The 19820-nt window shown below is 39.9% G+C and overlaps 1 protein-coding gene across 1 annotated transcript; it reads left to right on the top strand.

Moving 5' to 3' along the window:
* Positions 1-380: 380 nt before the first annotated feature.
* GFPT2 (glutamine-fructose-6-phosphate transaminase 2) lies at positions 381-18585 on the top strand. Its single transcript, XM_076350187.1, has 19 exons — positions 381-438; positions 5432-5539; positions 6170-6268; positions 6948-7073; positions 7663-7721; positions 8244-8378; positions 9860-9921; positions 11512-11591; positions 11879-11996; positions 12696-12859; positions 13413-13508; positions 13621-13718; positions 14061-14181; positions 14506-14663; positions 14800-14914; positions 15530-15657; positions 16351-16518; positions 16957-17118; positions 17720-18585. Exons 1-19 carry the CDS (start codon positions 432-434, stop codon positions 17762-17764), a joined length of 2049 nt encoding a protein of 682 aa, XP_076206302.1. The 5' UTR covers positions 381-431; the 3' UTR covers positions 17765-18585.
* The last annotated feature ends 1235 nt before the right edge of the window (positions 18586-19820 follow it).

The following is a 19820-nucleotide window of genomic DNA, read 5'->3' as shown; positions in this document are numbered from 1 at the left end:
CCCCTCCGCGTCAGGCCCGGCCACGTTGCCCTGACAGGATGGACTGCTTCGCCGCCCGTTCGGGCTTCTCCGTGTGCGGGAGACCCCGCCACTCGCCACAGCCCTCGGCGGTCCCTGGAAGAGTCCAGCCGCAGAGGTGTGCGCGGCCGCCGGGGCAGGGCAGGGCCGGGCCGGGGGCAGGGCGCGAACCGCCGCGGCCCCCCCGCCCCCGGGCCGCCTACCGCGCGGGGGCTCAGCCCCCGCCGTGCACCCGCTCGGGGCCCCGGGCGGAGCGGCCCCAGCGCCCGCTTCCCGGCCAATGAGCAGGGAGGTAGGGGCCGACCCGGCTGCACTATAAGAGCCGGGGCGGCCGGGGAGGCGGCAGTCCCCCAGTGAGGCCGTCGGGCGGGAGCCGCGTTTCCTGTTAGCGGGAAGGACCGTGTGGTGCGAGCATGTGCGGTGAGTGACGGGACCGCGGCTGCCGCCCCTCGCCGGCCTCAGGGGCCCTGGGCAGCCCGGGCCCCCCGCTGCCCTTCGCCCCCCGGCGGGACGGAGCTGGGAGCCTCCGCCGGCCGCGGTGGGGGTCGCTGGTAGGAGAGAGGTGCCCGCGGACAAAGTGGGCTGTGCCCGGGTCCGGCCGCCTCTTCTGCCGGGGTGCGGGACAAGGGCTGCTTTGCCCCTGAACTGAGGGGTGTGGGGCTGCCCCGCTGTGACAGCGGGTCCCGGGGCTGCGGACACCCGCCGTCGCTGCCCCCCGCAGCGGGTTCGTTCGGGACTGGCTCCGCTGCATCCATTTTGTGGGGTGGGAAGGGGGAATGACCGGCTCTTGCGGTGATGGCAGGTAAAGGTAAAGCTCCTCCGACCTCCCCCTCCTTCCAAGGAAAGGAGATGGCATTTCTGTTCCCCACAGCCTCGTCTCTCGGTGTCCTCCGTGTCCGGCGGCTTGTCCCTAGGTCTTGTGATGGGAAAACGTCCCGTTTCCACCGCCTGGCTGCTCTGGGGGTATCTTGGCTGCGCTGTTAACCTTTGCTCCTCCTGGTCCAGATGCCTCTGTGCATCACTGCTTTGGCTGATGCATAGGCTTCTTGATGCGCTTGGCTCTGTCTTTCCTAATCCAGGATTCGGGATTAGTTGTGACTCACTTCCCAACTGCGGCGATAGGAAGAACCCTTGTGGTTTTCAAACAAAGGCTGTGAAGGAGCTAATTCTTAGCTGATGTGAGTTTTTTCACCTTCCTTTATCTGATAAAGATGAGATGGTGAAGATAATACCTACATCATGTATACAATTGCTTAGATATGCTTTGGATCAGATTAAAATCAAAGTGCGGGTTCAGAAGCTGCTAATGCAATGTATTTTAGTTACAGAGGAAATTTTAGCGAAACTTTACCTATTCCTTCACTGAAACCTCCTCTCAGGTCTGGAAGGATACTTTTGTTGAAAGCAGAAAAATTTGTGCTTATACTTCTTAGCCATCATGAGCAAAACCTCTTTTGTGAGATGCAGACTGAAAGTGAGCGGCTACAGCTCCCAAAAATGTATTTTCTGAGCTAGATATCTTTTCCCTGCCTCCACATCCTCTTTAATTGTAACCTCAGAAAGAGCAAGCAGTCTAGCGAACGTCTTTCACTTGAATGGAAACACGAGGTGATACTGTTTGAGCTTCTACGTGACTCTCGGGTTGCTATCAACGAACAAATGCGGTGTCTTCTAAACAAAACCCCTTCAGGTGAGAGACTTGGCTCAGTGCCTAAGCAAACCAAAGGTGTTGGTGGCAAGCACTAAGCAGTGAGACATGTAATGGTAATATCAAAAACTTAGCACATCTGGGCTGTATATTGATTGGGAAATGGGGTGTTAACAGTGTTAAATGAGTTTGGAAAAACATCTAGCTTGGGGTGGAGTAACTGACTCAGTATGAAAATGACAAAGAGAGCAGCAGTTCATGAAGTGCAGTGAGAGTAGTGCTAGTTTATTTCCCATCAACATTTAGAAACCTTTTACGTGACATTTCTTATCATGAAAGATGTCCCATATCCTCCTTGCTATGCAGAGCTGCTGTAGGAAGCGCAGGAGTTCTTGAGGTGTCAACCAACAGTTTCTAAATTACATTTTTTTGTTTTTAACAACATATCTTTCCAGGTTTAAGTGTTGAAAATATGTCCTGTTGTGTTTTCTCTGACTTCAAGTAGCACATGAGGATTCAAACCCATTGTTTTCTGTTTTGAAAATACATAGGTCAATAAATACTGCCATAAACATTCTCTTTAGGAAACAAACTTGAGATGTTATCACACTGACATGTAAGAACACAGTATAGCAAAAGCATGCAGGGTTTAAAAACCAGGTAAGATGCTCTGAAACTGATGATCTACCTATCTTAAATCAAAATTAGTTTCATCAAGATATGAAGTTGAGACTGAGACTTTCTCAGAGCTAAGTTTCTGGCATCAACAATGTGCTTGCCTCAGCAAGAGGCATCTTTTATTTTTGAAAAAATCATTAATTTTGTTCAAACTTCAAGTATAGGCTGCCCCCTTCTTGATTTTGGTGAAGGCTTGCAATTGCAAGAGTTCTTGTCGATTTTCCCCACAAAAAATACTCAATGAACTTTTCCTCTTCTTGATGCTCTGCTTGCAATTCTGAAAGGGAAAGGGGAAACTCTGAAGTCTTGATATGCCTTGCTTTCAGTGTCTGCACCTGATTAAAGCTAGTTTTAGTAATGTTTTAACAACCTTCTGTTTCTGTTTTGAGTATCTGATTCTAAAGTTAAGCCATACATGATTAACCTAGTTCATGCTTCTATGCAAACTCTGTAATTATGGAAAGTTATAAACTAGATCTAGCATTCGGGTCAAGAGAGCAATGCCCAAGTAAAACACTTCTTAAATGCTTTCATTGGATTCTACGTTTGTATGTATGACTTAGGAAAGTATTTCATTGCTTATGTTGTGCTGACAAATAAACATTACCTTACTTGATACATATCACTTCAGTGTTGCATTGGCTTAGAGAATACTTGAGTATTCATTGGGGAGGAGAGATGCAAGCTCTGGAAACTGCATCTAATAGCTTGGGGAGGCCATTATAAAGTAACTTGTGAGCATCACAAAACTCTCTTATCACGAGTATGATTCAACTAAGATTCAGTCATATTGGTTTGCTTCCAGAAGGAATTAAGCTACAAGAAGTTTTTATCAAAAGTTGTTTCTACATGAGTTGAGCAATGTGCTTTAAATCTAGCCAAAATGATGACTGAGTAGGGAAGAAAATATGCAAGTGGGTAAATCATGAAACAGAAAAGTACTAGAGAAACAGTGCTGAGAGTAAGATTTATTTCCTTTAACTGAAAGAGTTTATAATATATTCCTTGAGAAGTCAGGCTGCAGCTATTGCTTTCCTTGTAAATGGCCCTGGTGACTTCTGCGTCTTCTAATTCACGTGTGTGGAAGCACAGCTACAGTTCCCTGGAAACAAGGATTTTTTAACAATTGCAGCACACTGATAGCTTTGTAAGGACGGTCCCGAAGGAAGGTTTTTTCCTGGAGCCAGAGATGCCACATGGAACATACAAGGCTGATGCGTCTTAAATACATTGTGAAATCTGGCCTAGAAAGTAGAGCTGGATCTGAAATGAGGTGTGTAGCAATGTTTTGGAATGATGTTGAGAAATTTGTATTGAAGAAATTGAAGAATGCTGCTCTTGAGGTTCGTGGTTAGTGCTAGGGAACGGTAAATATCTGTCTGGAAAAATGATCAACAAGCTCTCAGTCTAAGGTGACTGTATATAACTGGAGGCATTATTTTTCAAAGTGTCCATGAAAAACAGTATTTAGCTGTTCAAATTCCCAAATACCTCTTTAAATGCAACTATTGTCTTAGTATCTCCATTAACATTGGACACTCTAGAAATAATTCGGCTGGGCTCCTCATAAATCTCACTTCTGTAGCAGAAAAGCATTTTCCACCCTTTAATCCTTCCAAGATAAATTCAGAGACCAATGTAATAGTCTCTTAGTCTCACTGTCAAATCAACAGTATTAATGGCTTAAAACCAGTGGAGTTACCGAATTCACAACAATATTTATAAGGGAGATTTATTGGTGTATCATGATAACAGCTTCTTCACAACAGCCATTTACAGTTCAAAGCCTTAATTGAAGGGGAAGAGGGTGTTAAATTTCAGACAAAGGCTTTCTCTATTTAAAACACTTGCTTGTCTGAACTGCTTATCTGTTGTGCTCTTGAAGTCTGGGGTTTGCTAACTGTAGTCTCCAGTCCTGACTTGTTGCTTGGAGAAACTGTTGAAACAGTGAAATTAGACGTTTCTGTTTCATTGGGGTACAGATTTACAAGAGTTAATAAAAGGGCCTAATCTGTCCTTATAAATGCAGATGTCCCAGGAAGAGCAGTAGGCAGAGAAAAGGAATGGTTGTCTTTTCCTTTGCAGGTGACCTTTTTATTACACCTTTTCTAAAGATAAAACAACATCCCCCAAATTCCTTGTAATGAAAAAATGCTTTTGTACTGTTGCCTTCCAAAAAAAAAATCTGCGCAGCGGGGGAGAACCAACCCCAAAACTAAAAAAGCCACTTCTTGGTTGATGACTCTTCTATTCAAGAGAAGAGGGATCAGACCTGCAGACTCTTCCGGGCTCTGTTTGCCGAGTAGGCAAAGAGTGAGTTCACGTCTTTCCTATGATGCTTCTGTAAGAGTTGACCTGAGTAACACGGGGCAAGCAAACGGATCTTATGTCTCTGTTGAGTTGGGTTTGGCAGGCAGCATCGTGTTGAGGCAGCGCAAAGGGTGAATGCTTGTTTTTTGGCTGACCCTGTTTTTGTATCTTCTGTTTCTTTCTTTTGTTGTCCTATCCTTTTGACTTATGCCCTTTCTTTATGTTTTCTTCACTAGTCTCTTCCTGCTGAAGTGACTGTTGTATATAGGATTAAGCTGGAGCCTTTCAGAAATAGATGTTGTGCTTAGTACCTACCCATGGGTATTTAAGGCCATGACTTTGATTACAAAAGTCTCCTTGTGTTAGTACTGGTGAATATATTCCTTCTTTGAATGTCTAGTTTTAGATCTGGATATGAAATAGATCACAATGTTCCCATTTTCAGCTGTGGTTTTCATGAAAAGTAGAACTCTTTTTAAGCGCTCTCAACTGTTTAACTGTTGGTGGGTAACATGAGGAGAGAGAAACTGGCCAGGAAGGTCTATGTGTTTGCGTGGTGAAAATGAGGGTCCCAATTCCTTTATTGTGTTTGAACTCTTTCCATTTAAAAACCCAGTAGGAAGAATTGTACTAAATGGGAGGTGGGGGTGTCCCTAGGACCTCTCTGTGATGCTAGTTTTAAAGGGTTTTTAAATTGAGTCTGAATGGATACAAACTCTAAAAAAATCTTTGCTGCTTTTTTCCCCCCCCCCCCCTTCCCCTTTTCTCTTTAAACAGGAATTTTTGCTTATCTAAACTACAGAGTGCCTCGGACTCGGAAGGAAATATTTGAAACCCTGATAAAAGGATTACAGAGACTGGAATACAGAGGATATGACTCTGCAGGTATGTAAACTAACTCAACAAATTAATTTTAGCAACCAGTAGCTACCTATGTGACTTTTTGGGTGCTTTCAACTTCTGTGTGTTGGATTTCTCTTTTCTTGTCCTGCAGATTGAAAGATCAGAACTAATTACCTTGATTATTGGATTTTCTTCTTCAGCTTTTCTCAGGACTTTAAATTGGGTGTTTAGCTCTGTAATCAGATGGTGGTTGAGGTTTAGTAAACATAAGCAAAGCAAACAGGGTGTGAGGAAGAAGACCTCCATACAGGGTCATGTAGTTTGTGCCTCAGCCTTTTTTGTGCGTGTGAGTCCCAGTGAAAGGATGAAGAAGATTAAACTTGTCTTTAAATTTGAGTTGGCTAATTTCATTGGGCAGAATATATCAGTCTGTCCTCAAGCAAAATTTGAGATGACTCATGTATATTTTCACCTGTGCAGTGGATATAGACTTCATCTAGTTTGATTTGAACATATACAGGTCTAACAACAGACTTCAAGTATATCCCATTGCAGGATAATTTTAAAATAATTGTTTTGCTAGTGTGTGCTTGTCTGTGTTTTCTCAGCCTTTTTTTCATCCAGTGTATTTCATGCTTTAAATAACACTTGTGACTGTGTCCTGTACTGTAGGAGTGGCAATTGATGGAAATAATAATGAAGATAAAGAAAGGTTCATCAAACTAGTTAAGAAAAGAGGAAAAGTAAAGGCCCTGGAAGAAGAGTTGTACAGTAGGTGTCTTAAAAATTACCCCTTTACTTTGGCCTCCCAGTCAGATAATATCTGCATCTCAGCAGAAAGTCAGATCATGAAATTACAGTTATGATTTTGTACCAGAAATAACTGCATTGTGTAATGCAATGGCAGTTAAACTGTTTGTGCCCCCCAAATCTGCACTTGAAAAGCAAGTTGATCTTTAGGTATAGTGCTGTGAAACTATCAGTCTACTCTCCCCTCTTTTGGTTGCTTCTTTGTTCAAGGCCAGGGCTCCCTCAGTGCTTTACTCGGATGATTTCTGTGCTTGGTAGCTGAAATGTCGGAACATGGACTCTGACAGAATTTACGAGCATTTAAGCATCTGGCTGTCATCACAATCTGCTTTATGCAGTGCTTCCATCTGTGAAGAACTGAAGTTGTGTTTTAATACGTTTACATTTTAATTTGTAGTAATGTGGTCTGTTAGCGTAGCTGTTAGTATTGGCTGAAAATGCTCGAGTCTTGGCAAACAAAGTTTTAATCGCAGTACCTTGAACTATCTGAAGCATAATGTCAAGAAAGCAAATGGTTTAAAAGAAAGCCAGAACATAACTGTTGGATTTTTGCCTGTAGGAATTCTTAGTGTTTTACTAGTTGTGTGTGAGAGAGAGACTCAACTTTAAATATTCAGTAAACTGAATTTCTTGTGTATAGAACAAGATGACCTGGATTCAAAAGCAGATTTTGAAACACATTTTGGAATTGCTCATACTCGCTGGGCGACCCATGGAGTACCAAGTGCAATAAACAGTCACCCTCAGAGATCAGATAAAAGGAATGGTATGTAATCTTTGCAGCACTCTGGAACTGTATGAATCTGAAATGGTTGAACCGACATAGTACATGTGTACTTTCTTCTTACTAGTGTTATGGTATCTATTTTGTATACTAGGGTTAAGCTGTTGCTATTCTATCTAGGTTAGACGCTTTTACAGTAAAATAGCCTCTTCTGAGGCTAAAGTAACACTGTAAAAGACTTATGAGATCTGTTTTCTGAAAATTGATGCAAGTTAGTCGAAGGACAACATTCTTGTTTTAAAAGGTAAGGCTCTGAAAATGTAAGTGCATCAATATTGTCTGGGCTGGAAAAGGGAGGTTTCCTATCGTTTTTCACTTGAGATGGCTTGGTGCTATTCTACTGGGTGTAGTTTAAAACTGGCTTGATGATTTGAACAACCTTTGTATGCCTTCAGAATTTGTAAGCTTCTGCTTTCTGTTGTCCATGTTATGATAAACTGTAGGTCTGAAAGCTATAGCAGGTAGTTTCTAGTGTACTTCTGAGCTTTTTTTCCCCTCTAATTTTGTGTTCTGAGTTAAATATCTTAATTTTCCATTACTGATGGGTGTATATATATATTTTTCCTTTTAGAATTCGTTGTTATCCATAATGGAATCATCACAAATTATAAGGACCTGAGAAAATTTCTGGTGAGTCTGTGGCAACTTGATTCTAAAACTAGAAAGTAAATGCCCCAGCAACTACTATCAGGTCTTTTGTGATTTTGTTGGAATCTGTATTCAAGTTTCTTGATATAAAAGAAACACTATAAAAGAGTAGCGTGAAGGAGTCTGCCTAATAAAGATATGCGGGAGCTGGTGAAGTGCAGTATGTTCTTGTGATCCTAAATGCAAGGTACTTAATGAGTAGAGTAGCAATTTGCGCTCAAATTGTTTGAGAGGGTGTGTGGAGTGGGCTCCCTCCTGTCTCGTTGCTTGACAGATGCTAAGCAAGTCTTACTACATATCTTATTACAGTATTTCTGAAAGAGTAAGCTATGATGGGATAAATCTTTATATTTTGTCTATAGGGATATATATCCACTAGTCCAGTGTGGTGCTCTAAGCAGTCTGTCTTACTGTGCAGTTTCTGGTGGGAGACAGCTGAAAGGCTCTTCAGTGTTTCTTGCCTGAGAATGAAAACGCTTTTTACTCTTCTATATGATACTTCAGGAGAGCAAAGGCTATGAATTCGAATCTGAAACGGATACAGAAACGATCCCCAAATTGATCAAATACATGTATGACAACAGAGAGAGTGAGGACACCAGTTTTTCAGCCTTGGTGGAAAGAGTTATTCAACAGTTGGTAAGTGGGAAGTTCCTTTGTTCCTGTACTACAGTATAAGCTATTTGTGGGGTTCCTTAGTATTCTGCATTTATGCATTTAGATCCTCTGCAGGAGTCCTTAGAAGGTGCTGCAAATAATGCTTTTTGACCTCTAAACAATGCTTAATAGACCAAGAAATTAGATTAAAATTTTGGAAACTTCAAAGGCTTTTCAATGGTAAATTTTTAAATTGCATTAGCAGCGGGTTTTGGTTTTGTTTTGTGGGGGGGTTTTTTGTTGTTTTTTTTTTAAAGCAAGAGGTTATCACAGGTTTTTTTTTTTTTAACAAAGCAGCTTAATTAAAAGAAATTGTAGGGGCCTCTGGGGGTTGAAATATTTCATAAAGGGCAGTGTGTTCTTAAAGGCTATTCTGATCATGTTAAAACACTGCTGTGATTCAAGTTTGTCTAATAGTATGCCTTGGCTCCCATATTTGGAAATAGATCTAACAAGCTGTACTGATTCATGGCATAGATGGTTCCCAAACTGTGAAGTGGGAATCTACTGTTACTTAGTATGCGAATGCTTAAAAACTTCGATAGATGCATGCAGACTTGGAGAAAGCTTGCTTTGTTTCCTCCCCGAGTCTCTGGGCAGATGTTTTCCCTCCCCTTCCTGCAGTTTCTTACACTTTTTTCACCTCCCCTTTCTCCTCTCTAAAGCAGCTCTGTAGGATTTCCCTAGAGCAGGGCTGGAGTACACACGAAGTAAAGGCCTGTATGGGTCAAGAGGGAATAGCGGTGCAGCCACCTAGTTGAGGGGAAGGGTGACTTCACCTGACCGCAGAAGAAGAGCAGAGTAGTCTCAGACTGGAGTCCCTGCAAGAGGAGTGAATGTTACCCTCTCTCTTCCGCTTGCAAGATGTGGGGGGGCTTTTCCTCCTGCTTTTGGAATACTCCTCAAGTTTGCAAGCTGCGTTAATACTATAGAGCGGCTGATTGTGTGTTCCTGTTTTTGTTCTTGTGTTGTGGATTTTGTTTTCTTTTTTTTTTTGGTGGAGGCTTTTTTTGGAAATACGTTAGTGAGAATTTGCTGCTTAAACTAGAAGTAGTAACTCCAAAACTTGAGCTGAAAATGCATGATAAAATGCAGCTACATACACATTCTTATTAAAAGTCTTACTAAAAATAAATGTCTAACAGTCTTCATGTTAATTACAAGTAACAGCTCATTTTCTTAACCCTTGCATTGGAAGGTATTGTTTTTATTTATGAAGAGAGGCTAAGTGCTCACTTCCTGATCTTTCAGCTGTTGCACTGTTACGTGCATGTTAGCTTGTTCTGCTCCGTGACCAATTCCTTTAAAGGTGCAGTCTGCCCTCCAGGAAGGGATTTCTGATAGTAGTAAAGAGCTTTCCTTCACAGCCTCCTCAGGAAGAGGGGCCCCAGTTTAATGAGATGCAACTAATTGAGATAAGTTGTTTAGGATTCTTTTTTCTCTTCTGTTTGCATGGTTTCCAGGAAGGTGCTTTTGCATTGGTTTTCAAGAGCATCCATTACCCAGGTGAAGCTGTTGCTACCAGGTTAGTAGAAGTCCATTTTATACATAATTCATGCTTTTTTTTAGGTTAAAAAAAATGCTAACATCTCTTAAAAACACCCCCCCCCCCAAAAAAAAAAAAAAACCCAACCAAACAAAAAACCCCCTTAGAATACTGATATTTAAAGTGCTTAATTAACCAAAACTCAGAAGGTAGATAGCTGCACTAGTGGAATCCTTGTGAAGTGCAGTGAAGCTCTGCTGAGCATCTCTTCAACGGACTATTAAATATAACAATTTGAACTGTACTGACTGCAGGTCACAGAATTTCCAGAGGCTTGTGTTGATGCTTTATGATCTTTAACTTGATTTTATTTAATAAATTAGATGTGACTACTCCCTTTTTGAGGATGCAAAGACTGTAGTGAAAAGTAATCAGATGATATTTTCTTGCTTCATGCAAATACACTTTCGGTTGGAGATTGTCCAAATGACACACTCAGAAGAATGTACCACTGACAAACTCATTCCGGTAGTCTGTCCTTTTATCTGTTACAGCGTGTCAGTAAAGAAGCTCAGCGTATCCTCTGTTTCTAAAGTTGTGTTAAGAGCGTGCTAACACCTCTCCTATATCAAAAAGGGGAGGAAAAGGGTATGGTTCAATTTTACTTGACATTGAATAAAGACTGAGAGAAGTATGTTCAGGTTGCCTAAAAAGCCATCGTACTAATCGGTTATACAAATAGTGTTCCATAGCTGTCATAGCATTTATGATTTTTTTTCTGTATAAGTTCTACTTTTATTTATGACTTGGAAAACAACTTTCAGGCAATGTAAAGGTATTAAAGTAGCAAGCGAAGTAGCAGTGGGAATAAAGACTGTTTTATACTACAACCAAAAAGCCCATTGCTTCTGTGGCCTAAAATAGGACTATATTAAAATTGTGAAAAAGCCAGCTGTACCATCACTCTAACTGGAGAACACCTTCTGAAATGAACTATTCTATATGTGGTTCAGGTTTGGGTTTTTAGGAGTGAGAGGATTAAGAGAAGCTAAACTTGTAATCTGAGGCGTTGGGGGGGTGAATTACTCTTTTTTTTATTCCTGTGAGATTTTTTTTTTAATAAGCTCTTCAATATGGTGCATGACTCATAATTAATAATGATCTTAATATTCTACAGTTTGAGGTGCAGTTCATGTTTCTGATTTTAAAAGGCTAAAGGGTGGAACAGTATTTCAGTAGTAAAGAGCGCTGGAGCTTATTGCTGGCTCACTTTAGAGCAGAGTAAGCTTTGTTTAAAAACGGTATTCAAATTGGTGCCTGTGCTAAGCTGTTTTGTGATTACTAGAAGGAAAACAACTAGTTCATATACATTTTCCTCTATTTGGGTGTAGTTCATGGGGAAGGAATCACCAAGGCATATGGCGCTTACTCATATAATATTTGGCAAATTTTACAGAAACAAACCAAGTTTATGTAACTCCTGCCATGTAATGGCTTTAGGATCAGCGTTGAGGAGGATCTTCCTTTTTAAGAAGCTAGATGGGATATTGTCTTCCAACTTAACAGATGTCCTTTGACTTCTTTGTATGCACCTTACTCTTTATGAACTTGTATGTTTTCCTTTTGTAGGAGAGGGAGTCCGTTGCTCATTGGGGTTAGGAGCAAGTACAAGCTTTCCACTGAACAGATTCCTGTTTTATATAGAACGTGTAAGTTGATAAATCAAATTACATTATTTTTAAGAGCTAAAATTATGGTTACTTTATGATTAGAAATTAGGGTAATTGGTCTTTGTACTACAAAACTACAGCTGATGCCCCAAATAGCTTCTTAGCTGAGGATATTCTATTTTTACGCCACTGAATGCGTAGTTCATGTAAAAGTCCCATCTGCCCAAAATACTTGTGTAACTGTGATACCTTGAACCTGTATAGTCTGTAATCTCTAACTTGAACAGATCTGGTTTTGCATTTGAAGTGTCTCATTTCTTTAATAGGCAACATTGAGAATGTGAAGAACATATGCAATTCACGAATGAAGAGACTGGACAGCTCTACCTGCCTTCATGCTGTTGGGGATAAGGCAGTAGAATTTTTTTTTGCTTCAGATGCAAGGTAGTAAAAGTACTTAAACGCTTCTCAAACTACTGTTTTTGTTTAGAAGTGAGATAGTTCTGGAAATCTTATGCTGTCTTGCTGCTGTACAATTGTTTTCTGATAGGATAGCTTCTAATCCAGGTAACTTCATAAAGCCCGCAGGCTAAGGTACTTGAAAAATGTGGAGGCTTGACATCAGCATTTGAACTGTAAATATCTGCCAATTACTAACCTCTATGTAAAATAAATCCAATGTAGGAAGGTAAGTTGGATACAAATAGACACTATCAGACCAGTATTTGGGCAGACTATAGGTTAGTCTGGGTTTTGGCATTTTAATCCAGCTATCAGAGGAGGAAATAGCAGTGTGGTTCCAAACTTAGCAGGAACTTGAACATCAGGTACACATTTGTCTCTCAGAGCAAGATCCTGACCTTAGGGGTCCATCAGAGACCCTGGGAGGCAAGATCAGATCAGCAGGAACTTGCTGAAGCGAGATGCTGTGGTTCCCGAGCCTTCTGCTCCAGGTTCCTGTGAGAGTGCAGGAGGAGCAGCAGATGGAGCCATTTCCTTTAAGATGGCTCTATCTGTAGTTAGGCCCAAAAGGAAGATAGAAGGGGGGCTGGAAGTGTGGTGTGGCATATTTAATTGCTCTGAGGAGTGCTGCTACCAACTTACTGACACGTCAGGTTTGTCTTGCTTCTGTTTTTCCTGTAGTGCTATCATTGAGCACACCAACAGAGTCATTTTCTTAGAAGATGATGACATTGCAGCAGTAACTGATGGGAAGCTTTCAATTCACCGTCTCGAGCGTTCAGCTAGTGATGATCCTTCCCGGGCCATCCAAACCTTGCAGATGGAATTGCAGCAAATCATGAAGGGTGGGTTGAAACATCTGTAAATGAGTATCATCAAAGATGGATGATTACTGACTGACTGTGTAGTAGATAAGGCAGAAAACTGCTAATTTGTTGTGAAAATGACCTGATATTTAGGCTATTTGTACTGGGAGCTGGCAATTCCAAGCTTTAAGACCAAGGGAAGAAAGGCGGTATGGGACCCTACCCGTTTTTAGGCTTGGGAAAGTCCTAGATACTCCATCTCAATATTGAGTGAAAATATAAATAATGTTAACATGTTGTTGTAGTTGTTGGCAAACTTTGACTGTAAACGAAGAACTGAAGTGGAATAGAGAAGTTTTCTTTTAAAAGGAATTCAGTTACCTTGTCAGAGTTGGGAAATGAAACCGACCTAGTAGAAATACCAGTCCCTTCTTTCTTCTCACCTGTTCCTAAGCTTTTGTTTAATTTAAGTTGACTTGGTTAGCTTAGCTTGCTACCACAGGCCATCTTAAAAGTTCTCTTTGTAACTGTAATAGACTTCAGATAATGAACCATGTACCTAAGCATTACCATGTAATGTTTTTCTAAACAGGTAACTTCAGTGCATTCATGCAAAAGGAAATTTTTGAACAACCGGAATCAGTTGTCAATACAATGAGAGGCAGGGTGAATTTCGAGAGCAGCACAGGTAACTCAGAACAGGTGTTCAAGCTGCTCTAAGCCTGCAAATTTTGAACATATTAACTAGAATAGAAAATACACCATTGATAATGTATGTTTGTTTGTTTGTTTGTTTACAGTTCTGCTGGGGGGGCTGAAGGATCATTTGAAAGAAATCAGAAGATGCCGAAGACTGATCATTATTGGCTGCGGGACCAGTTACCATGCCGCAGTAGCTGTATGTTCAGCCTTAGCTGAAGTGCATATGTAACCCCTAGTTGCTGGGTTTTCAGACAACAGCTCTTCATCTGCTTTTTCTTCGTCATCTCAAACTTTTCCTTTCATGGCGGGGTCTCGCCCTTTTATTTAGTTTTCCTTTGTGCTACATTCTTTATTAATGCTCCAATGCTGCTACCTACCACGCTAGAAATGAACTTTTTTTGCCTTGGTTTTTAAAGCTCTGGTGAGCTGTAATTATAACTTTTTGTAATAATCCATTTAGATTATATTTGACTCTGAAGATGTCAAGACTTTTATGGGTGGCAATATTAACAAATATTGTGTGCTGCCTTGAATACAGACTCGACAAGTGTTGGAAGAATTAACTGAATTACCGGTGATGGTGGAACTTGCTAGTGACTTCCTGGATAGAAACACACCTGTATTCAGAGATGATGTGTGCTTTTTTATAAGTCAGTCAGGTGAGCTGCATTTGCTGTTTGTCTTCTGTTGAGTGAAAACTGTAGAAAAATTTTTAAAAGCCAATGATTTATTACTTTCTGCATGTTGCAAGAGAGGATGATGGCTAATGGGCCAGATTTGTCTTGAGTGAAAGTTTTTTTCTTTCAGACTTGATTCAAATATATAGACAATGGGTGAGTGCTGAAAGATTGTTTTCAGTTGCATTTTGCATTGTGTAAGTGTGGATGCAGTTATTTAAACACACTTGTGTAGAATGTTATGCTCTTCAGGAACCATTACTATCATCTGTCAACCTGAAGTCGTAAGATGTAAATGTTTTCCAGGTGAAACTGCAGATACGCTTATGGCCTTGAGGTATTGTAAAGAACGTCGTGCTCTAACAGTTGGCATTACAAACACAGTCGGAAGCTCAATATCCAGGGAGACTGACTGTGGTGTACATATCAATGCAGGACCTGAGATAGGTGTGGCAAGCACAAAGGTAATTGCTGTTCAGTGTTTGACTTTCATACTTCACCATTGTGGAATCCAATTAAAATTTTAATTGTAGCACTTCAAACTGAGATCATACTGACTCTCTGCAGACTTAGCTGCTAAATGTTTTGTTTTGTCTGCAGGCTTATACCAGCCAATTCGTGTCTCTTGTAATGTTTGGCCTAATGATGTCTGAAGACAGAATTTCCTTGCAGAAAAGGAGGCAGGAAATCATTAGTGGACTAAAATCATTGCCAGGTATATTGATATTTTGGGTTTGAGGAGGGATAGGGGATGTTGTTTAATGGGCAATATAAAATACTACTTGGGGACGTTTCTTTCTTATTTAAGTTTCACTCTCCCCCTCCTCCTGAAAGGTAGACAGTATAAGAAAAATGGACTATTAGTTTCTGCACTCATTGTCAATTTTACAAGTGCCCTTCCAAGAAACTTGGCAGGAAGATCAGAATTTTCATGGGTTGGGTTTTCTAATTACAGTAAGGTGTTTTTGTATGAGGAAATATTACTTGATCTCCTGAATTGATGATTTGAAATTTTTAAAGCCTTTCACTTTAAATCAGGATAGATAAAAGGAAACTAATTCAAGGTGACTTTAAAATGGATGTTCACAACTTCCTTTAAAAATACAAATGGGATGTATGAGCACTGCTTAAACCAATGGCTGCTTTACATTTGTTACTATAAATAAGGCTGGAGAAACTATCATTAAACTGCGGTCAAAGATGCAGAGTTAATAGTTGAATTATATTAAGCGTATTTGTTCTAATAGATCATTAGAACATCCTACTACAAGCAAACTATTTTTTCCAATTAAAAAAGCTTTTTATATGTGCTTTTTATGTGCCCCAATAGAGATGATTAAAGAAGTCTTGTCCTTGGATGAGAAGATACATGATTTGGCTCTTGAACTGTACAAACAAAGATCACTGCTGGTTATGGGTCGTGGATATAATTATGCCACTTGTCTGGAAGGAGCTCTGGTAGGAACCTCTCAATATTTTTGGATTTAAAATGAGCTTTTGTGGCTTCTGCAACATAGTTTATTTCTAATATTTCATTACAGCTTAATTCTGCTGCAGTAAAACTGCTATCTATAACTGAGAGCATTTAGTCCTGTTGGATTGAACCCATACATAAGGTGAACCTGGATACAATATCAGTTTCTTGTTTCTTTCACATAATAAATGCAGTGTGTAATGAGTCTAAAAAAACAAACAAACAATTTAAAATGCTGACCCATTTGAAAATAACATCAGGAAAACACAATGTGCTGATGTTCAGATGAGATACTTATGCAGGAAGTGCATAAACTATGTTACGAACTTTCTGTTGGACTGGACGCATATCCATCTCTCAGAAGTTTGAAATGTTAAAGGTAGACTGCGTTAGCCGAGGTTGTGCTGGGTGTTCGGTGCTTAAAGTTCCTGTTGATTACGCCATTTCTTTATCTGCAAATGCATGCGCATGGGCAAGCTCTGCATCCACCAGCAGCCTGCTAGAAATCCCAGCAGACAAGCTTGTCTGTTTTCACTGTTAACTGACCTTTGAAAATACCAACTTGATACCGTATGTCTGTATTTAAGTGGCAGATGTACAGTGTTGGTGTTTTGCTTCTTGTGGCTTTTCTTTCTCATCTGATCTACTAGTAATTTGATGGCATTTGCTTTTTGTAGAAAATAAAAGAAATCACCTATATGCACTCTGAAGGTATCCTGGCTGGTGAGCTGAAACATGGGCCGTTAGCCCTAATAGATAAACAAATGCCTGTTATCATGGTGATAATGAAGGATCCTTGTTTCACCAAGTGCCAGAATGCTCTGCAACAGGTCACTGCTCGACAGGTAAGCTGTTTAATTAATACGGTGTCATAGAGAAGGAGATTGTGCACACTGTATTGCTGTTGACTGTGCCTCAGAAAAAGGATGTATTGAGTTTTTTTCTAATTATTAAGAGACAAGTAAGATGCTATATCTGCATTGTAGGTTGTCGTTAAAGGTTAACGCCAGTAGTGAAAACTGATTGCATGTGGGTTGTTTGTTTGGGGGGTTTTGTTTGTTTGTTTTGAAGCAAATGAAATAATGTTAAGAATAATGTTAAAACTCTACAGGGTGAAAACATTTCAAGTCTCACAAAACAGTGAATGACAAAAGTCATTATGCAAGACTGGCATTGTTAGCTACCTAAGTGCCTTCAAACATACTACGGGCATGCTGTGAGCCAATGTTTCAAAGCAGTTGTAAGCCAGCTCTTCACGTAACACTGCAAAATCTTATTTTCAGGGTCGTCCAATCATTCTGTGTTCTAAAGAAGACACAGAAAGCTCAAAATTTGCCTACAAAACCATTGAGCTGCCTCATACAGTTGACTGCCTTCAAGGAGTCTTGAGTGTTATTCCTCTCCAGTTGCTTTCATTCCACCTGGCTGTTCTCAGAGGATACGATGTAAGTGCTTTCTGTATTTAGCACTCCAGTTAGTGCAGTTTTGAACTCCCTCCTACCAGTGTAAAGTGAGAGACCCCATTATAAGGCATATCTAACAAAGAACTATGGTAATAGTGGAGCTTATAGTGACTGTGGTAGTAGAGGAGGCATTTCAGTGCCAATTCTTCAGCTTATATTTTTTTGAATTGGCATCCTTCTAAAAAAGTTAAATGTAATTTGCTTAGTTTGGTTAGTTAAGAGTGCAGATAAGACTCTTTCAGAAAACTAAATCTTAAAATGTGATACTGCACTTTAACTTAGAATAGTTCAGTGCTTTGTACAGCTTAGTTTGACGCTGGCTAGGTGTGTCAGTTTGATAATGACTGCTTTGGGAAGGTACCCTCTGCAAAACAAATATGTATTTGTTAGGCGGGTTTTGGAAGCAAGGATGAATTCAACAGTGAGTCATTATCTGCAGATCTATAGTCTCTTGTGTGTGTTAATGTGTCTAGAATAAAGCAGAACTCATTAGGAAGTCTAAAAAAGCACACTAAATGAACTGTCAAATGCAGAATGTCAGTATTATTCTGTCATATACTGAAAGTCTGTCTCTTCATTCTAGGTGGACTTTCCAAGAAATTTGGCCAAATCTGTTACTGTAGAGTAACAGCCAAGAACAGCTGATGGGTTTTGTCATCAGACCTCTGAGTTATACTTGTAGAAACGTGTTGTTCTGAATTGATAGGTACATGTTTTTCTAAAGAGAATAACAGTGCGAACTGGAAAGTGTCAGATGGATTTATCTTGCAGCTTTAAAAGCTTTTGATGTGCCTTGTACCCAAGTGCTTTTGCTCACAGCAAATATTCCTCTAAGTCCTGAAATTGCCAAAGAAGATAAAAATTGTTTACACATGGTATACTGAATGAACTTTTCTACTGTGCAATATATATATACAGCTCTCTTCAGAGTAACTGTGAACATTTTTTTTTTTTTTAGCCTACACTACTTAACTAGTTTTAAAGATATAGTATTTATAACTACAATTGTATAGCTTTTTTTAAGTTATTTTTTTAGTACATTGCTTATCTGTAGCATTGGTAATGCTCAGAACGTAAATACTGAGCACGTTGACACTTGTGTACAGTTGTTAGGGTTTTTGTCCTACTTCAGCCTCAAACTGGAAATTTGTTGTCCCTCTTCCTCCCCAGCTTCCCTTCACCCCTTTGCATCTGTGCGTTGTATTTAACCTGTCATTTGCAAAGCTCTTCTGTGGCTGTAAATTCCCAGCTATGTTTTAAATTTCTGCTTCTTTCAACTAATTATTTGAAAAGCCAGAGCAACATTTTGTTTTGTATGCCACCCCAGCTCTTATTTGCATAACATGTACAGTGCAACAAAATAAGGGAACTGGATGTCTTTCAAGTGATGTTTCTGTTTGAAGAGTGTACAATGAAATTACAATGCAATTAAAATATTATATAATTCTTCTTGGTTTATGTTTGTTTTTTGCTTTTTTTTTTTATTTTTAACTTGATGACTCCTCATCTCAGGTCTGAACACAGGTATACCACTGCAGTACTCTGATACAAGTAGGAGGGACAGTGTTCTCCCCCAGCCTTGCCTAAATCCTGGTATCAGAGTTTTCCTGTGTTTCTTGGGTTAGTTCTTTCTGTCACACAGGTCCCCCAGGTAGGCACACCTTACTTTTCCCTATCCAGCAGCTGTGTTTCAAAAGAACGTGTCAGGTTTGGGTATCACCATCTTTCTGAAGCACATGAGTACAGGAGAATTGAATTTGGTGACTGTTCATCAGTGTTTTGCCAGACATGTACTGATACAGCAGTGTAATCTCTGGTTGTAGCTCCTACTGTAGTTCACACCAGCTATTGATTAAGCCTTTGTATTTTACCTTCTGCTGAGGTAGATGAATGTGGGAAGAAATTTCCTGCAGGTGGAAATAGAAGCTGTGTCTGTATTTTTACATAGGTTGTTTATGGTCACAAAGTTATCTCCTTGGCCAAGAAAAAACTGCCATAAACTTGCATTTTAAAATAGTATCTAAACTACAGCTACTGGAATATATATAAAAAAACCCAACACCCTATACTGGCACATAAGAGAATACTAAGTATATCTTCAAGCTAGGACTAAAACCCTATTTTTTTTAACATATGTATTTGCAAAAGCACACTTTGCTAGTTGTGAACTAACTAGCAGTAGGAAACATCTTATAAACCTCAAAGAAATAAGGTAGATAAACATATAATGTTCCTGCTCATTTGTTATTTTGGAACAGTGAGAAATCATAATATTTAATTTCTGCATTTTATTAACTAAATCCTTGACTAGTAAAGTTTTCTTTATGATATTCCTCTGCAGGCTTGCTTCTAAATGGAGATGTTTGAATGCTTATGTAGGTTAATAGCTTGAAAGTGTTACACTGCTTGTTGTAATAGGAGCTTCTTACTGGAAACTGCTCTAGTACTTTTTATAACCACATAAAAGCACCCAAATCGTAACGAAAAGCACAGCGATAATCTGACCTAGATGCCAAGAATATGTAACTTAGTATTCAACATGTTGGTTTTGGTAAGTGATGCAAAGGCCCCTTTTACTGTCTGTCTAGAATTAGTTTCCTCTTCATATTAAAAAGTGGAGCTATTAAAGGAAACTGATATCATCTAGTCTGTACGATACATTAAATTTATTTATTTCAAGAAAA

Source organism: Aptenodytes patagonicus, chromosome 12 (assembly GCF_965638725.1).
Source record: "Aptenodytes patagonicus chromosome 12, bAptPat1.pri.cur, whole genome shotgun sequence".
Taxonomy (NCBI): domain Eukaryota; kingdom Metazoa; phylum Chordata; class Aves; order Sphenisciformes; family Spheniscidae; genus Aptenodytes; species Aptenodytes patagonicus.
The sequence above is the reverse complement of the archived record's forward strand: the minus strand, read 5'-3'. Positions and strand labels throughout refer to the sequence as shown.

Bases quoted from the DNA above. Each gene is read 5' to 3' on its own strand.
- GFPT2 (XM_076350187.1), top strand. The intron at 9,922-11,511 runs GTTAGTAGAAGT...TTCCTTTTGTAG, and splicing joins GGTGAAGCTGTTGCTACCAG to GAGAGGGAGTCCGTTGCTCA. The intron at 15,658-16,350 runs GTAGGAACCTCT...TGCTTTTTGTAG, and splicing joins CTTGTCTGGAAGGAGCTCTG to AAAATAAAAGAAATCACCTA.